Source organism: Tauraco erythrolophus, chromosome 5 (assembly GCF_009769465.1).
Source record: "Tauraco erythrolophus isolate bTauEry1 chromosome 5, bTauEry1.pri, whole genome shotgun sequence".
Lineage (NCBI taxonomy): Eukaryota > Metazoa > Chordata > Aves > Musophagiformes > Musophagidae > Tauraco > Tauraco erythrolophus.
This window is the reverse complement of record NC_141469.1, coordinates 81,396,363-81,413,263: the sequence shown is the minus strand read 5'-3', so window position 1 is coordinate 81,413,263 and position 16,901 is coordinate 81,396,363. Positions and strand designations below refer to the sequence as shown.

At 38.1% G+C, this 16,901-nt stretch overlaps 1 protein-coding gene across 1 annotated transcript in view; it reads left to right on the top strand.

The window, feature by feature from the left end:
* Positions 1-16,901, top strand: part of BANK1 (B cell scaffold protein with ankyrin repeats 1) — a 129,969-nt gene that overhangs the window by 31,475 nt on the left and 81,593 nt on the right. The window contains exon 6 of the mRNA XM_086612191.1: positions 3,683-3,803. Coding sequence (XP_086468317.1) covers positions 3,683-3,803 — 121 coding nt within the window. The remainder of the gene's footprint in view (positions 1-3,682; positions 3,804-16,901) is intronic.

The following is a 16,901-nucleotide window of genomic DNA, read 5'->3' as shown; positions in this document are numbered from 1 at the left end:
CATCTTTATGGAATCGAAACTTGTTCGTGCTGCTAAAGCCAGTGAGAGAGACGTCGATTCACTGACCGTGCATGCTGTATGTCAGTGGCATGTATTTGCAGGGCTTTGCTAGCAGCTATTGAAGTGTGTACGTCATCTCATTCAAAATAATAGTGAAATGTGTGCTTGATCTTTTCCTTTTTCAAGTATTTTTGGAAGCCCAGGTGTGCTGGTTAGTGCTTGGGGCTTCTCTGTTGTTCACAGCTGTGTTCTATTGCTCTGAAAAGGGTGCGGGGGGATGGAGATAGTGCCTGCACCTGGGGAGGTGGTGTAGAGCAAGGACAAGCTGCTGGTGATGAGCTCTGGGACAAGTAGTAGCACTTGCAGAAGAACCAAGATTGAAGGGTGGAGAAGAGTGGCTGGCTATGCTCCAGAGAGCATGGGAAGAATTGCCTACAAACTCATCAGCTTAATTCCGAGTGGCTTCTGGAAAGAAGAACTTGCCTACAAGGAGAAAGCAGTGCTTTTACTTTGCTTCTTTTCTGTCATGCTTTAAATCTTTTTTTCAGGTGAAATGTTGGCTTTCTTAAACTCCTGACTGGCACAGTGTTCGCTTGTAGTGTGCTTAACTTCAAATACTGTTCTGTTTCTGTTGGCTTGGGTGGAACTTCAGCATGAACTTTAGGTGCATAACGTTGGTGAGATTTCTTGGGAAGATTTTAGGGGCCTATAGAGACCTGTGTAGGGTATATCAAAACATGTAAATGCAGTGTACTTAGAGTCTGTGAGTGCTTTGGAGCAGGAATGGGCAGTAGAGTAAAAGATTGTAAAATAAATTTCTTTTTGAGGGAGGTGACCTTTATGTTGATATGGAGCTGGATAGTGCAGAGTGGTCCTATTACTCGTTCTGTTTCACTGTTATTTCTGCTATTGTCTTCACATAAGTACTGGAATAGACCCTCCTGTATGTGAAGTAAAAGATATTAACATAGACTGCTTTTTTTTTTTTTAATTGCTAAACTAGATTTTCTTACTGTGTCTTCATTGTAGAGTAGCAGAACAAAGCTACTCATTTTGGGTTTGTTAACAAGATAGCTCGTTAAATCATCGCTTGAACCTTCATATTTTAGATCTCTGGAATAAGAGAAAAAATTTGAGGTGGAAAAGTTGAAGCAAATTGTACTAATAACTCCGCGTAAGAAGCGTTTTGCGCTTGGCTTGGAAATCACAGAAACGGATAGGCTGGTCATCGGAAGGCAGGTTCGATAAAGCATGAGAAAATTAGCTCTAACTTAATCTGCTCCCTTTGGGAGATCAGACAGTCGAACTTCTATCTCAGCAGCTTGGGGAAACTGGGTTAACTTGATGTCGTTAAGCCATGCAACTGTTTATGGGTTTTGCTGCAAGCTCCTGAAGTTGTTCACTCTCCTCGTTTCGAGAACTTGCTCCATCTCAGATTGTGAAGCCTTCTTTTATCCCGTGTAAATTTGATTGTCTCAGTGCAAAGTAAGACCTGTATACTTTTAAGGAGCTCCTCCCCCAGATTTCTGCGAGAATAAAAGGGACAAGAAAGAGTTTCTGCGTCAGCTCCTATTAAAAAGCAGAGGAGCTTTGTAGACAAGATTACCTTGAGTGCTCACTGAAAAAAACCTGAGGTGTTTATTTGACTTTGATATACAAGACATTCTGAAATGGATTCTGTCTGAAATGGCTCCTTTGGTGTTTCAGGACAGATTATGAGAGGCAGGTGTTGTGTTTTTTGGTTGGTTGTTTTCTTTTGAACAAAGAAGGCTAGATAGGTAGCAAAATGCATAGGGGGTGTCCCTGCTGATTTAAATGGAAATGAAAAATATTACTTCAGATTTAGTTTGTCTAGAAACCCAACTGTATGTTTATTTTTGATGTAGTGGCATTTCTGCTATACAGTTGCTTCAGTGGATACAGGTGGTTTTGAGTCTCTTTCTTCTATTTGCTGAAATTGTGGCATTTCTGCAAATATACTCCTCTGAGCTAGTTCCTGTGTTATTATTTATTTTTGTCCTATTCGAAATTGAACTCTGTTAAGGTAGTACCGATGATGATACCATATCTAAGAAGACCTACTTGGAATATGAGATAATAGTATGGTTTCCTAGATGAATTTTAATACTATTCCTCTTAATAATTTTTAAATATGATGCAGTTTATGTTAATAGGAGTTTTTTGATAGATATTTGGGAGTTTTTGCATATCCTTTCCCAGTTCAAACTGTAAGTCTAGTACTCTGGTTACATCTTTATTCTAGAACAAGCCTTAAAGATTTTTTTTCTACGGGGGAGTCTATTTTTTTTTTTTCCAATGCTTATTGCTTTGGTTATTGAAGACTAAATTAAGTATTTATAATTGTTGAATAACAAATACAGAGAATGTAATGTGACAGTTCAGAAAGGGTGAATTATGGAAAGAAATATAATGGGGTTTATGTCTCATAATCAATATTGGAAGGGCCAGTATTAATTCTGACAAAAATAAACAGTAATCTTTTATTACTGGTAGCTCTCTACCTGCACGAACTTGTTTTCAAATTCTGAGTCATTCCTGTAAGACTCAGATAAAAATTACATCGTGCCTGTGTACTCAACATTTTGTGATCACATCACACTTTACTTTCTTATTCACTTCTAACAACAGACTTAGGAATTAAACTTTGTTTCATCAGTAGACTCCTCTGTCCTTTTCTCCTCAGCAGCTCAGTCACAAAGTTTCTTCTTAAGTTTATATGCTAAGTGTCTGCAGATAACTCCTCGTTAGTGATCCCAGAATTGTCCATACCAGAAACGGTTCAGCTATGGGAAGGCAAACTTTAATGCAGGGCTGCTGACACCTGAGCAGAATAAACCAGCTCCTCCTGAGTGCTCCTCTGCTGGGGCTGAGCTCCTTTTGGTGCCCCGTGCAGCACAGACAGGACTTGTGCCGTAGTACTCGGTGTAAAACATCCTTACTGTTCAGATCTCTGTAGTCATGCTTTGCTTGTCACACCAAGCAGAGAAACGCTGAATTATGGCTACTTTGAGAGTCATTAGGAATAGATCTTGGCCTTCTGGCCAGACAGAGGCAATCAAAAAAAGATCTTATGGCAGTCATGAAGGATTTCCCTTGTCTAAAGACTGTGTATTTAATAAGAAGCTAGTCTAACTGGTTGCTACCAGTTTCTTTATCTCTCAGCGATATTATGCCTTGGCTGATGGAACTGAAGCTGTTTCCTACCTAGCAAAGTAAGGAATTTTAATGTTAAGGTGTTTGGGTAACAAAGAGCTACTGTAGTCTTTAAATTTACCCTGAATTATTTCTATACTAAGGCCTTGGATTTATTAGCACCTCGCAACTGTCGGAACAATTTCTGGTTATTACACTGCATTGTTATAGCTAAATCGAGACTCGATAAACACCAGTCTTCCTGTCCTTACCCTTCATCCAGAAGTTTTTAGTCATGGCTGAACTTTATAACTTATAATACCTATTTCTCTTCAGTTGGATCATGTTATCGTGATCCTTCTATATTAGAATATCTCTTCTGTAGCTTTCAAAAACTATGCTGCTCTTACTAAGAGTGAGTTTATCTGTTTTAAATAATTTGATTCACTAGCACTCTGAGCATAAAGTTAAAAATACATATGCAACAAATGCACTGATTTATTTAGTTGTCTTTTTTTCTTTTAAACAGGTTTTAAAATTTTCTTCTGTAGAGAAGCTGGACAATGTTCTGACTATGTTATTAAAAAGCGAAATATCTACTTATGAATTTAATCCATTCCAAAGTGAAGAAGAGTGCCATCAACAAGCTAGTGAGTCACTTCTTGTATGCATTGATTTTTATTACTGATGCTATGGTTATTACTTATAAATGTTAATAAGACAGTCTTTAAATATTTAAAGCCACCAGTGAAGTGTAGGAATGCACAATAAAGACAACATAAGCAGGAAAAATAGGGAAGAGAATTCTGTAGATCATTACTTCATGACTCAGTACTGTGTATTTATGCTTGTCTGGATGTTTGATCAGCTTTGGATCAACTGCAAATTGACAGCTTTACAGCTGAGCAAATTTATATTTATGGTGAAAACAGGTAATAAAAGACATGAGGAGATGCCTGTACATTATATATTTTTTGCTAATTGCTATTCTACAATACAATTTATACTTCACTTTCTCAGAGTTTGGTGATGTAAAAAGAAAATAAGAAAAATTTCTCTCAAGAGAATGGATGGCTTTTGAACTTAAAACAGCACTAAACTTTTCACTTTAGTACCTGTGCTTTTAATATTTTCCGTTACTTCTGGCCAAAAGATAATTATATTATTTTCAATTAAAAAAGGCATCTGATTGAATTAAAATAGGACTTGTCTATAAAGTAGACATGCTTTATGCACAATTCAGTGGTGTATCCACAGAAGCTACTGTTTAGAACCAAATGGAAGGTCCTGGTTGAATTCCCAAACCACTAATTAAGGATTCAAACTGATTTACAATAAACCAAGAGTGTGATTATTTACTGTTTTGAAAACATTGTTATGATGTTATTTCATGTGTGTGTTAGACCTCAGCTTTTCTAAGGAACTTCAGGGGGAAAAACAAAGGCCAAGACAAGGTATTTCCCTTTTGAAATACTTAAGAGTTTGAGTTGTCAACTGGCTCATGTTTTGTGTACTTGGACTATGGTTTTGAGAGAAAATACACTACACTAAGTACAACATAATGCTTACTTTTCATAGCCAAATACAACAAGTTTTGAAGGTAGCTCTACTGTGATCAATGTCACACTTCCTTTCCTTTTCAGCATGGTTTCTTTGATGATGGAATTCATTCTTCTGTACTAGATAAACATGATTCCACTTGTATTCTAAATATGTGCTTACGTGTGAGTCTAGGTTAGTGGAAGCAAACAAGAAGGATGTTAAGTGAGGCACCTGTCTGTGACATTTTCCTATGTAAGACTGCAGGACGAGGGTATGTAGGACACATTAGAGAGTCATTCCCAATGTGGAACCTTAGTTCTCATGGACGAAAGATTTTCTTCTTTTCTAGTAACTATTTAGAGCTGGGCATGATTTTGAATATTGAGAATAATGCTTACCAACCTGCAGTCCCTCCCTAAAAACCCTGTGTAGTTCAAGAGCAAGTTGACTGCTTGTGAGCTTGAGCCAAGTAACGACCTTCTTAAAATTAACTGAGATGATGTATGGTGCAACAAGTACAAAGTTAGGTACCTAGATTCTTCATGAGAGATGTGGTTGCAGAGCTGGAGGCATTTGGAATGTGAGAGACCTAGCTCTGATTCCTCTTATGCCTGAAAGATATGTAAACCCACATCTTTGACCCCCTATAAGAGCATCCCAAACAGGCATTAGACATACCAGACCTAATAGAGGACTAGCATCTTCTTGTTTAGCTGGTTTTATAACATTTTATTCCAAGTACTACTTTTTTTTCCAAAGAGAAAATGTCAAAGAGTGAAAACTAATTAAATACTTCTGGGAAGGATATGAAGCTTTTGGACAAAAAACTCTATAGCACTGAGATGAATTTTTCTTGTGTCTCTGAACAGGCAGATGAATCAGCCCTAGTTTCATAATTTCTGTATGTGCTGCTTTTCCCTAATGGTCAAAATAAGGCTAACTTAGGCTAGAAATCCAGTTGCCTGTTTCTAGGGGGAACACATGCTTTGCATTGAGACATACTTGGTTAAAATAGAGGCATGTCAATAAGTCAAAACACAGATATACTTCTCAGTGACTACCTGTATGTGGTTCTATAGGATTCCTGCCCACTTCCAAACTTGGCTTCTAAAGGCTTCAAAACCCATTGAACTCAATAAAGACAGCCTCTGATAAGACTTAGTATCAAATGCTTGGATCGTGCAGCTTTGAATATGTAATTTTCCTCAAAAAACTGGAGTGAGTTTTTTGTGCATCTGGCGTCTAATGAACTGTACTTAATCTTTTGGCTTTCCAGTCCGGGTGTAATAGCTCTAGCTTAATAATATTGCTTCTACCCAAAGGTAGAAGCACTCCTTGGAAGCTACATGCTTTCAAAGTAAAGATGCACTCCTTTCAACCTAAACACTAAAAAAAGTTTAAACCTTTTTAAACCTTATCCTTTGGACACTGTTTCGTGAGTTCAGTCATTGGCATGACTACAGGAGATCAATTTTACAAAGTGAGGTGTAGATAAGAGAAGCTTATACCACTTCCCTGGGCAACCTGTTCCAATGCTTGACAACCTTTTTGGTGATGAAATTTTTCCTCGCATCCAATCTAAACCTCCCCTGGTACCACTTGAGGCTGTTTTCTCTCATCCTATAACTTGTCACTTGGGAGAAGAGACTAATACCCACCTGGCTACAACTCTCTTTCAGGTAGTAGTGAGCTATAATGTGTCCCCTCAGCCTCCTTTCCTCCAGGCTAAACAACCCCAGTTCCCTCAGCTGCTCCTCATAAGACTTGTGCTCCAGACCCTTCATCAGCTTCGTTACCCTTCTCTGGGCACGCTCCAGCACCTCAATGTCTTTCCTGTAGTGAGGGGCCCAAAACTGAATACAGTATTCAAGGTGCAGCCTCACCAGTGCTGATTTATAGTATTTTTTTATTGCAAACCCTGAGGCTGTTTGCTTGTCTTCCAGTTTCCATTTATTCAAATTAAGTTGGAGACTTTGAGCACCTGATGACAGGCCTTATGTGTTGTTGCTTGTTTAATATGATCTTTTCTGATTGACTGGTCTGTTATAGCTGGTCTATTATCTCAGTATAACCAGGTCTCATAAACGTGTGTGATTACCGGTCTCTATACTAACATATGTATATGCAAGCATGCCTATAAATGTGCTTAGGGTAAAATCATCTGTTGTTATTTCCCTGGAGCAGGCTCAGCTGGGATATTTTCAGTCTCCCTATTTCTTTTAAATACTAACTAAAAAAGCAAGATGTCCTGATAAATTTATTATGTTACCATAATATCTAGCAGAACACCTTTACCTGCTTAGGATAAGTGTATCATTGGATATAATGGTTTCTGATAAAGGAAGTTTTTCAAAAGATGCCATGTGTCATAAATGTGTTCTGGAAATTTGAATCTCATGCTGTCTAAGCAAGGAGAATTGTTTGAGCAGCAAATCAGACTATGTGAAGTTTCTTGCAATATGAAAACCGAGGGCTATAGCCTTGCAAGCACTTTAACATGTAATATCCTTGCTCTGTGGGATCTCACTTGTTGAACTACATGCTGGAAGGAAATTGCATCTCTGCCTAAATGGAGGCCATGATGGCTCTGTCTTTAATTGTTATTTGACCTCCTCTTAAGTTTGTCAGTATTATTAAAAATAAATTAATTTATGAAAGGCTGCAATTGAAAATGGTGAAAATAGAAATTTGTGCTGATTTTCTTACAAACCATGGTTTCCAATCGTAGCCATTGGAATGTATTTTGCCATGCATAAGATGGGTTTCAGTTGCTTGCTTTCGATGAAGTATCCTGTTTTAATAGTTATTATAATAACCCAAAAGTAGATCAGGAGTCTTTACCAGGAAAACATTGTTGGAATTACTGTATATGTAAAAGCTTGTCAGAAATAAAGTGCACGCTTCAGACCTGAACTGTACCTTTTTTTGGTTTTAATTGCTTTTTTGTTATTGTTGTACAATATGTTTTATGTATCTTCTAAAGAAGATAAAAGTGTCTGAATACTGTCAAAATATATTTCGGATTATACATGGATATTACCTACTAGCAGTATAGAAGAAATAAGATCAAGACTTGTATTCAATTTATCAAAGGGGAAAATGTTTTTGTAATAAGTGATATTTAGAGAGATTATTCTGCAGTCTCTGAAGGGGAATACTGGAAGCCCAATCAGATGAGAAAGCTAAAGGCAGACTGAATAGAAACCATTGGAAAAACACTGGGTTTAATAACAGCATTAACTGAAAGACAGAGCCAAGGCATGTCTGGGATTTTTAGTGGTGGTGTCCTCCATCCCTTGTGGAAGCATGTAACTAAAGCTGGAGGTACTGGTCTGAATATTGTACATTCTGTACCAAACTAATTTCAGGGTACCTTGTATGTCATTTCTTTATATTCTGGTAATAGAATCCAGTCAAAACATACTAACAAATCCAAACTCATATTTCAAAATTGTTCTTGAGCTTGGGAAGCTCTGATTCTGCTCTTAAATCCTCAGGTTTGGGAGTTCTTGGTGCATTGATTCCTCTCCAAGAGAGGGCAATTTACTGGAGGAAAGCCTGTTTCTTTTTCCACTATTAATGAATTTTCCTTTTTTTTACAAGTTATCTGTTACTGTTGCTCTGATTAAACTCAAACATTAAGGCTTATGATAAGTCCTGAATTTACTCTTTTTGTAGAAAATGCTACTTTTTGTCTCCTAACACTACTAGCAACTTGACAAGTCTTATCCTGATTTCTCTTAATTCTTTTTTTCAAGCTGGAACATCCATCTCAAAAGAAGAAATAGTCTGTTTTTTCAGCTGCTAGCAAAACAATGGGAGAAAAGATAGACTGCGGGAGAAGAAACATATGAGGCTTGAAGTATTTCTTTGGTTTAATTGATATTGACACTGTAGAAGTCATTTTAAGTGTCCATTTAAATTGCTACCAGGAAAAAAAAAGTCATGTCCTGTGTCAATAATTTGGGAAATAAAAAGAAGGATCTCTTCTAAGATCTGCAGAATTATCACTGTAGACTGTCCTACTTGATTACAGCAATTTTATGAAAATTCCCACAGGCTAAGACAGTGCTACAATACAGTAATATTAGATTTTATGCTCTGTTTTATAGCTGAGGTCTTGCAGAATCCTCTGCAGAGAAGAGAAGGCATTGTGACAGGACAAAACATATAAAGCAGCAATTCCTTGTATATCTCAACTAAAACTTTAATTAAAAGCAAGCAGCACTGGCCTCAAAGTTAGTTGTAAGTTGAAGAAGCCACCTTAATGCACTTAAAGAGAAAGTGAAATATCTTTAACCTTTCCTTCCTGCTTATGATCACCAGCTAACTAGTTCTTAGTGTAGCTGTCAGACAGCGACAGCTTTTCTCTGCTAACATTCTTCATGAAAGGACTGCTACTGAGTAAAAGCTGTTGACTTGTGGTTACCCCCATAATTACTGCTGCAGTTCAGTTCCATATATTCACCTGAAACGTATCAGTTGTTTCAGTTTCACAGCTGATGATAGTTCCAGCAATTTTTCCCAATTCAGCGTGACTGACTTGCAAACTCAAGAATGGTGTTTTCTGCCAGAAGCATGTGTGCTTTCAAATAATTACAGCATCTTGCTACTGTGTATAATGCAAAACTTCAGTGAAAGCAGTTAAACACAGTATGGTGGAAATGTCATTGCAGTAGAACATCTAATTTGTCGTAAGAGCTCACTGAATTTCGTGAGTTGGCAATTAAGTGAACAATTATGATTTTTTTAAAAAAACAAACATAAATAGATCTTGCAGTGGGTTATTCTTTGTTATTTTGACAATGTTGTCATTGACTTTTGCTGTAGAACCTGTAGGAAAGGGATAACTTCTTCACCTTTGTCAGGTGACTTGGGAGGGATTTAAACACTTAGTGGTGGCTCTTTTCAGAATGAGGACAAAAAGAAAGATCAGTAGGGTTAATGATCTCAAAGAGATTAATGAAGCTTACTATTTTTTTTTAAATTAATTAAATATGTATTTAGGGAAGGAATTTCTGAGAGGTCAAGTCCAATAACGTTGTCTTCCTGTCACAGCATGGGTGACAGCTTGTACAGGGCAGAGAATGACTGCTGTTGCCACAGCTGCACACAGGAACGTGGATTGAAGTGTTACTGAGGTTGCTGAAGGAACAGCAGCCGTTGCAACTGTTGGGATAGCGTTTATGAAGAGAGCAATCGTACCAGGGTGGCCTCAATCAGTTCAGTAGTTCAGAGTCTTCTGTCGGCAAGACTTGGGAAGTTTGGCCTGTGAAGATTGCATCCTACTTTGTGGAAGTGCAGGGGGCTGCCAGTTGTGTTGCCTGAAAAGGCTTTTCAGATCACAGTGTTAAAAGCTTTTCTTAAATCAGTGGATCTCAGTATAGTCATCTGATGGTCCTCACAGTAACTTTTTGCTGTGTGTCACAACTTGAGGGCACCAGGTTTCTGTTTCATAGAATCAGAATGGTTTGGGATGGAAGGGACCTCAAAAATCATCTAGTTCCAACCCCCCTGCCATGGGCAGGGACACCCTCCACTACACCAGGTTGCCCAAAGCCTCATCCAGCCTGGCCTGGAACACTTCCAGGGATGGGGCATCTACAACTTCTCTGGGCAACCTGTGCCAGTGCCTCACCACCCTCAGAGTGAAAAATTTCTTCCTTATATCTAATCTAAATCTGCCCTCTTTCAGTTTAAAGCCATTGCCCCTTGTCTTATCAGTACACGCCCTTGTAAAAAGTCCCTCTCCAGCTTTCCTGTAGGCCCCCTTTAAGTACTGGAAGGCTGTGATAAGATCACCCCAGAGCCTTCTCTTCTCCAGACTGAACAGCTCCAAGTCTCTCAACTCTCTCGTTTCATAGCCAGAAGAAATCAAGTCTGTTCATTTGAACCACTCAAAGCCTTTGCATGTGTCTGCTCTAACGGGCAACTGATCCTGCGCAATACTAAACAAGATGTGGAGGTCCTCTCTGACAGTAAGGCTGGTGGTGCTGTAGTGGCATGAGGGTTGCTGCGGATTGAGGGCTTGCTTATTTGCTGTATTTTATCATTATACCACCATATATTGATACCTGGAAAAGATGTGGTTACGAGGCATTTAGTGGATGAAGGGGCAAGATGATAAGTCAGGAGCCTCCTAATCCCAGCTGGTGGCCTTCATAACCAAAGGATAAACAGTGCATATCTGTCTCTCTTGAACCTGAAAACACTCTTGTAGTCCGAAAGTGTTGTCATAATTAAATGAAATGGAATCTCAAAGCCCAGAACCAATAGACAAAGCCCCACACATGCTTTCCCCACAAGTTTCTGCTCTTTGTGTGGCTCCCTCCCTCCCCACCATGTGGTATATATGAACCATCTGGGGGAGGAACTGGTACAGTTTGATGTCTGAAACTGTTTATGGCTGACTGGAATGCAGAAACAGCAGTTGTGGCTGTAAGCTTTATTCTCTTACATTGTTTGTTGCTGAATCTCCAACTCTGCAGCAGCAACTGGATCAATCTTATGCCCAGCATTAGTTTCTTGAGGGAAGGGGAAAAGAAGTCTGAAGAGAGCTTTCTCTACTACTAATCCCAACCTTGTCAGTACCCAGCCTAGGCTGGAGGTGGAATATTATCATGCCCAAAAGAAAGCAGCTGAAATCCAAGGTAAGATACTGGCAATAGTATGATGTTGCAGTTCAACAATGTTTGGATTCCTTAGAGGAATCTCCCCAGGTGGTCACCTGAGTTAGAAGCCAACAGAGAAGAGGTTTCGGTTGTTCATGGGAGAGTAAGGACACCTGGCTGAGGAGAGCATGATGGTGAGTTTTAGATCACCAGCTTAGGGTGGTAGGACTTTCATAAGGGGAAATGGATATAAGCTGGAACATAGGAGGTTCTGCTTAAACATGAGGAAGAACTTCTTCCCAGTAAGGGTAACAACACTGGAACAGGCTGCCCAGAGAGGTTGTGGAGTCTCCTTCTCTGGAGATGTTCAAAACCCGCCTGGACACGTTCTTGTGTGATCTGATCTAGGTGGTCCTGCTCTGGCAGGGGGATTGGACTAGATGATCCTTTGAGGTCCCTTCCAATCCCTAACATTCTGTGTGACTTGTGTGACAGGAGTCAGCTAATTTCAGATAGTTTTTCAGTTTTAATGCATCTGTACAGTAGGAAGCCCCAGAAGCCATGTGTGCTCATCTGGTATGCTTTTTTCTAGCAAGTGTCTGTGTAACTGCCCTATTGTATGAGTCCTGTGTTCATTTGGACAAGAAAATAGGTCTTTGGGCTCTGTGCATTTCGAGCAGAGTAGAAGCACCAAGAAGTTCAGTGATGTCTGAAGGGAAGGACTTGAAACTTTTGAATGTGGCTGTATATTGTGTTTTATGATGATGTCCACTGGCTAACAGGGCTACTCTATATTATGTTGCATGACCTGGCAAAAATACAGTGTTATGTCAATACCTTGTTTTGCTGAATCTGTGATGGGAAGAAGGGTGCGTTGATACAATTACCTTACTAAAAAGGAACTATGTTTAATTTCATGGAATGCTCATGGCTAGAAAAATCCAGTCATAGAAAGCACAAAATACTTATTTAGCAATACAAAATATTTCAGGCAGCCAATTCTATTCTGTATTACTTGTAATAACAGTACACCAATAATGTGATTTTTATTTTTTTTCCTCAGATTATTCAATTCCTGTTAAAATTGCCATTATGCCATCACTGTTGTAATACTAAGACTTTAAATTCAAGGGTCAGTTATTCACTTATCTAAAGATAATAAAGCCATGTTTATTATAGAAATGGATTTCGCCATAGTATTTAAATTTATCTGTAACAATAGATGTTGCAGAGCCAGCTCTTGAATGAAATTAGGAGATAGGTTATAATAATTTTGTAATCCCAATGCAATTTATGGGTTTTGTCCTCTTTGGACTTGGGGTCTTTTGATGGCACTCTTGTCTGTTGCACCTGTTTTAAACACAAGGTGGAAACTCATAGTGTGAGAGTAAGTCATTTGAATTACTCTGTGAACAGAACTTTCCCTTTTACGCTCATTTTTGAAGCAAATACGGTGAAAAGATAGGGAAGATGAAATTATTTGTAATGACTGTCAGTAGATGTATGTCTCGAGCAAGATTTGTGTCCCGGAATTAACACTTCATTAATTAATTTCAGTCTTTAGATTTAACACGGTCGCAAGAAAGTAATGTAATCCTTGTAGCTTCTTTGTTCAGAGATACCGTAGTGATGCTAGCATTGATGGTTGTTTAAAATTAACGTTTTTGGAAATTGCCTTTTGAGCTAAAGACCTCATTGGATCTTGTACAAAAAAAAAAAAAAGAAATACCTCTGCTATTGAATAAACGCAGTCCTGCTTGTATCTGCACATACGTGTGGAATTTTGTTCACTGTTGCACACGTTGCTGATGGGTAGGTTGGTATGTAGCAAGAGCACCATCCTTAGTGGCTCCTTCAGCCGTAGTCGTAACTAGAACCAGCATTTTGAGGCTGTATGATTCCATAACAAAGCTCATGTAACCCCAGTAGTTGTAAAGGTGTACGGGTCAGGTTTATCTGAATACTCATTCTCAAGATAAGAAACAAATGGAACTGTTCCTATTTCCTATTCTTGGTGAAAGTGCTTTAATATTGTTCACGTGGTGTTAAAAACATTTATTTCACTTAATGTCTTTTTTAAGTATTATGTAAAAGATCTCACTAGCAGTGCTGCTGTCAAAGTTTCTATACCTGCTAAGTTTTTCTGCTTACTGCATGGAGTAATGTAAAAAAATCTTTGTTTTAGGAAATTGTATTATTAATTTTTATCATCCTCCATGGCTGGCTGAAGTATTTCATTTGTTCATTATGTAGTCTCCTGTAATGTTTCAAAGTATGTAAGTGTAGCAGTCCTGCTTGAATATCAAACCTAGCTAGGGAGGAGTTGAGTGGTGACCAAAAAAAACCAACTCGACAGCAAAGGAACTGAAGGGATTTTGGAGTTGGTTCTGGGATGCCTGTTTTGCGTCACTTTGAAAACTTAGATACAAGTGTAGAACAGGCTTATGAATACCACCACCTCTTTTTCTCTTAATATTTGTGAAGAAATCGTAGCATCCAGTCCATTGGTTTTATAGAGTTGATTCCCTTTTTGCATCTGTAACTGATTGTTTCAGGTTTCATTAGCATGGTGTAGTTTTTAGAGCATAGTATTAATCCTTTGTTAAAGACTCGTTTTGCTGACTCTCTTTGACTTTTTAGAGCCCGCTAACAGGATGCAAACCATTGATCAGAGTTCATGCTGTTTGCTCTTCTTTAAAATTACTGCTCAACACCTATTTCATTGCTGAATGTCTCAAATGAAAAAAATAGCGAAAGATAGAAGCATTAAGAAATGCAATTTGACAGTGATTTATGGATTTTTTTTTTTTTTTTTGAAGATATTAGCTTGGGCTTGGACACTTTTCTTTTTTGTTTAAGAGAATTCTGTGTAATGTGTAAAAGTAAGCAGCTGTGATGCTGTTGTCCCAGCCTTAAAATTGCTTGCACACATTTTTACTGCTCATGTAACAGCTCCTGAAATTGGTATATATTTGCCATGGTCTGTGGATGGGGTTAGTTTTTCCCTGCAGTTAGCAAAGTGTAGACAAAAAATAAAAAGTCAAATGGCTGTGCTCTGGGCTAAAATTTATAGTTCTTCTCATTACAGAATTAAGTCCAGTTTGTGCAACTTCAGTTATAATGTCGAGCAATATGGAATAAAGAAGTTGTGCAGCACCTTCTCTCAAAAACTTTACCTGCTATACCATTTTAAGATTGTATTGTAGCTGAAAGGATTTTAAAGCACACTGCAAATACAAAGGAATATAAGTTAAAACTCATGTTCAAGTCAATAGAAACTCAGCCTGCCAAGGCTTCTAAAATAAGTGACTTATTTACACAGGTACTGTGTATTTACAGTTTCTTGGTTGCATTTTTGGTTGCCTGGTGGAAATAAAAGTCAAGCAACACTCAATTTATTTAAAAATCAATTTAGGATTGCTATTGTGACTTTCAACTAAAATGTAGCCCACTCAAATACCTTGTGTCAAAACAATATTGGAAAGAGAGAGTGGTGGAATATTTTTTGTCCAAAATGCAGTCAAGGATTGCCCTAACAATTTTTTCTAGTCAATCAATGCTTTGCTATGCCTATTCCAAGAACTGTTCTTGTTCCTTGAATCCTTATATTGAATGGTGGGATGAGGTTTTACTCTCTCCCATATTAATATTCTGTAGGATCAGAAAAGGGAGGGGAAGAAAAAGGTACACAAATTCACCACTGCTAAGCCAAATTTTAATATGTAGAAGAATGTAAAAATGAGAAAGTTTGTTAAAGACTGGCAGCTAAGAGAATTCTGAAAGGAGTCATAACTACTGCTAAGTCTTTTGTCCAGTATATGAAGGGCTGAAAACGTGCTGGCTAGTCTGTAGGACAACCCATGACTAGAATATAAAAGAAAACTCAAGAAAGCTAAAAGAAACTGTGTAGATTCCCAGGCTGTAGTCCTGGTTGGAAGACACATAGAAAGAGATTGCTATAACTTCATGATTCCGTCAACTCCAGACAAAAGCAGACAGATTGAGCACAAAGAAATTATCAGGACTAGCTGGTATTCATTAAGAGCTCTAAGGAAATTTAAAAGTAGAATAGCTGAATTTCAAACAGCAGAGTGCAAGTTTTTGGTTCTGTAGTATTAGCAGGTGTAACTGTGATGCCAAAATCCAATTTCTCTTGGGACCTTGAGAACTAGATGCAGGTTAATGTGTTGTCTCTACCACACAAATTAATAGAAATTGTAATAAAATAAATTTTCTGTAATATGAAGTCTTGCTTTATATATTTCTTGTAGTTTTCTGCAAGAGTCGGGAAGCCCGATCAAGTCAGTAATTGATTCAATGTAGGTGACTAACCTGCCAACACCAGGAGGCAGATAGTTGGAAAAAACTTATGCTAGTGGTATGAAGTGTTCAGGGTAGTAAGGAGGAGGCTAATTGGGGAAAAAAAATCGAGAGTAAGGCCTTGCAAGATTTAGTAATTATGCAGTAAAAAGTCAGATGATATTCGTTGTAGGTAAAAATGAAGTGATGCAAGTGGAAAAAGCAGTCGTATGTTGTCACACAAAATGAGAGGCTTTAAGCAGGCTGTTACCACTGAGGAATAAGACGACGCAGTTCTGTGATAACATCAGCTTGTTGCTAGGCAGCAGATCAAAACCCAAATGAAATACTAGGAATTATTAGAAAAGAAATAGAGAACAAAACAGGGCATAATTATGACGACGCATAATGTTCACCCGCAAGCTGAGTACCATGTGCAGCTCTTCTTCCATCATCTCTATAGAGATACATTAAAGCTGGAAAAGGTTCGGAAAAGAGCAGTGGTGATGGAGATGATTCTCTCTATAATTACACTGGAGCTTTTCAAGAAAGAAATTCTGGGAATGAGTAAATCACTGGAAGCGCAGAGAGGGCAGATGGGGATGGAGAATAAGATGAATTAAGGAGTATGGGTTCAACCTAGCAGGAGCCAAGTTAAAAAAAATTAGAGAAAGCACTTCTCCACGGTGGGTAGTAAAGGCACCACTGAAAGACTCTGAGGGTTCAAGAATTTGGTGGTGCCTGGGAAGGGCTGGATGCCTACTTGGAAAATAGATACACTACGTGCTGATATACAGACAAATCACTACACAACAAACCACAAGTGATTAGAAAGTAGAGTATGAAGGCAGAAGGAAGTATTGGTTATGCTTGATCTCTCTTTTTTTTTTCCCCCCAATTGTCGTTGCTGTTGTATGTAACTTGTAGCCACTCTTAGAGTGAGTTAGAATACAGGACTGTGCTGAAATGATAAACTGACTTCAGTTCTCCAAGGTGAAAAATAGTCTATGATAGAAATGAATATCGTGCTATTTCAGATAAATCCTAAAAAACATTATCTGATATATTCATCTTCAAATTCTCTGATTTTTTCATTACAGGGATAAGCACATTTTTGCAAGTCTCTGGGAATCATGTGAATTTTAAGAAATGTCTTTTAATATGAAAACATAGCACCATAAACCTATAAAAATGTCTCATTCATATGTCTCAAATTAGAAATATTCTTAAAGCACTAAGTAATGTACATCTAAGCAAACACACATCTTGGCTCTAGAATTGTCTTCCGCTTGCAAG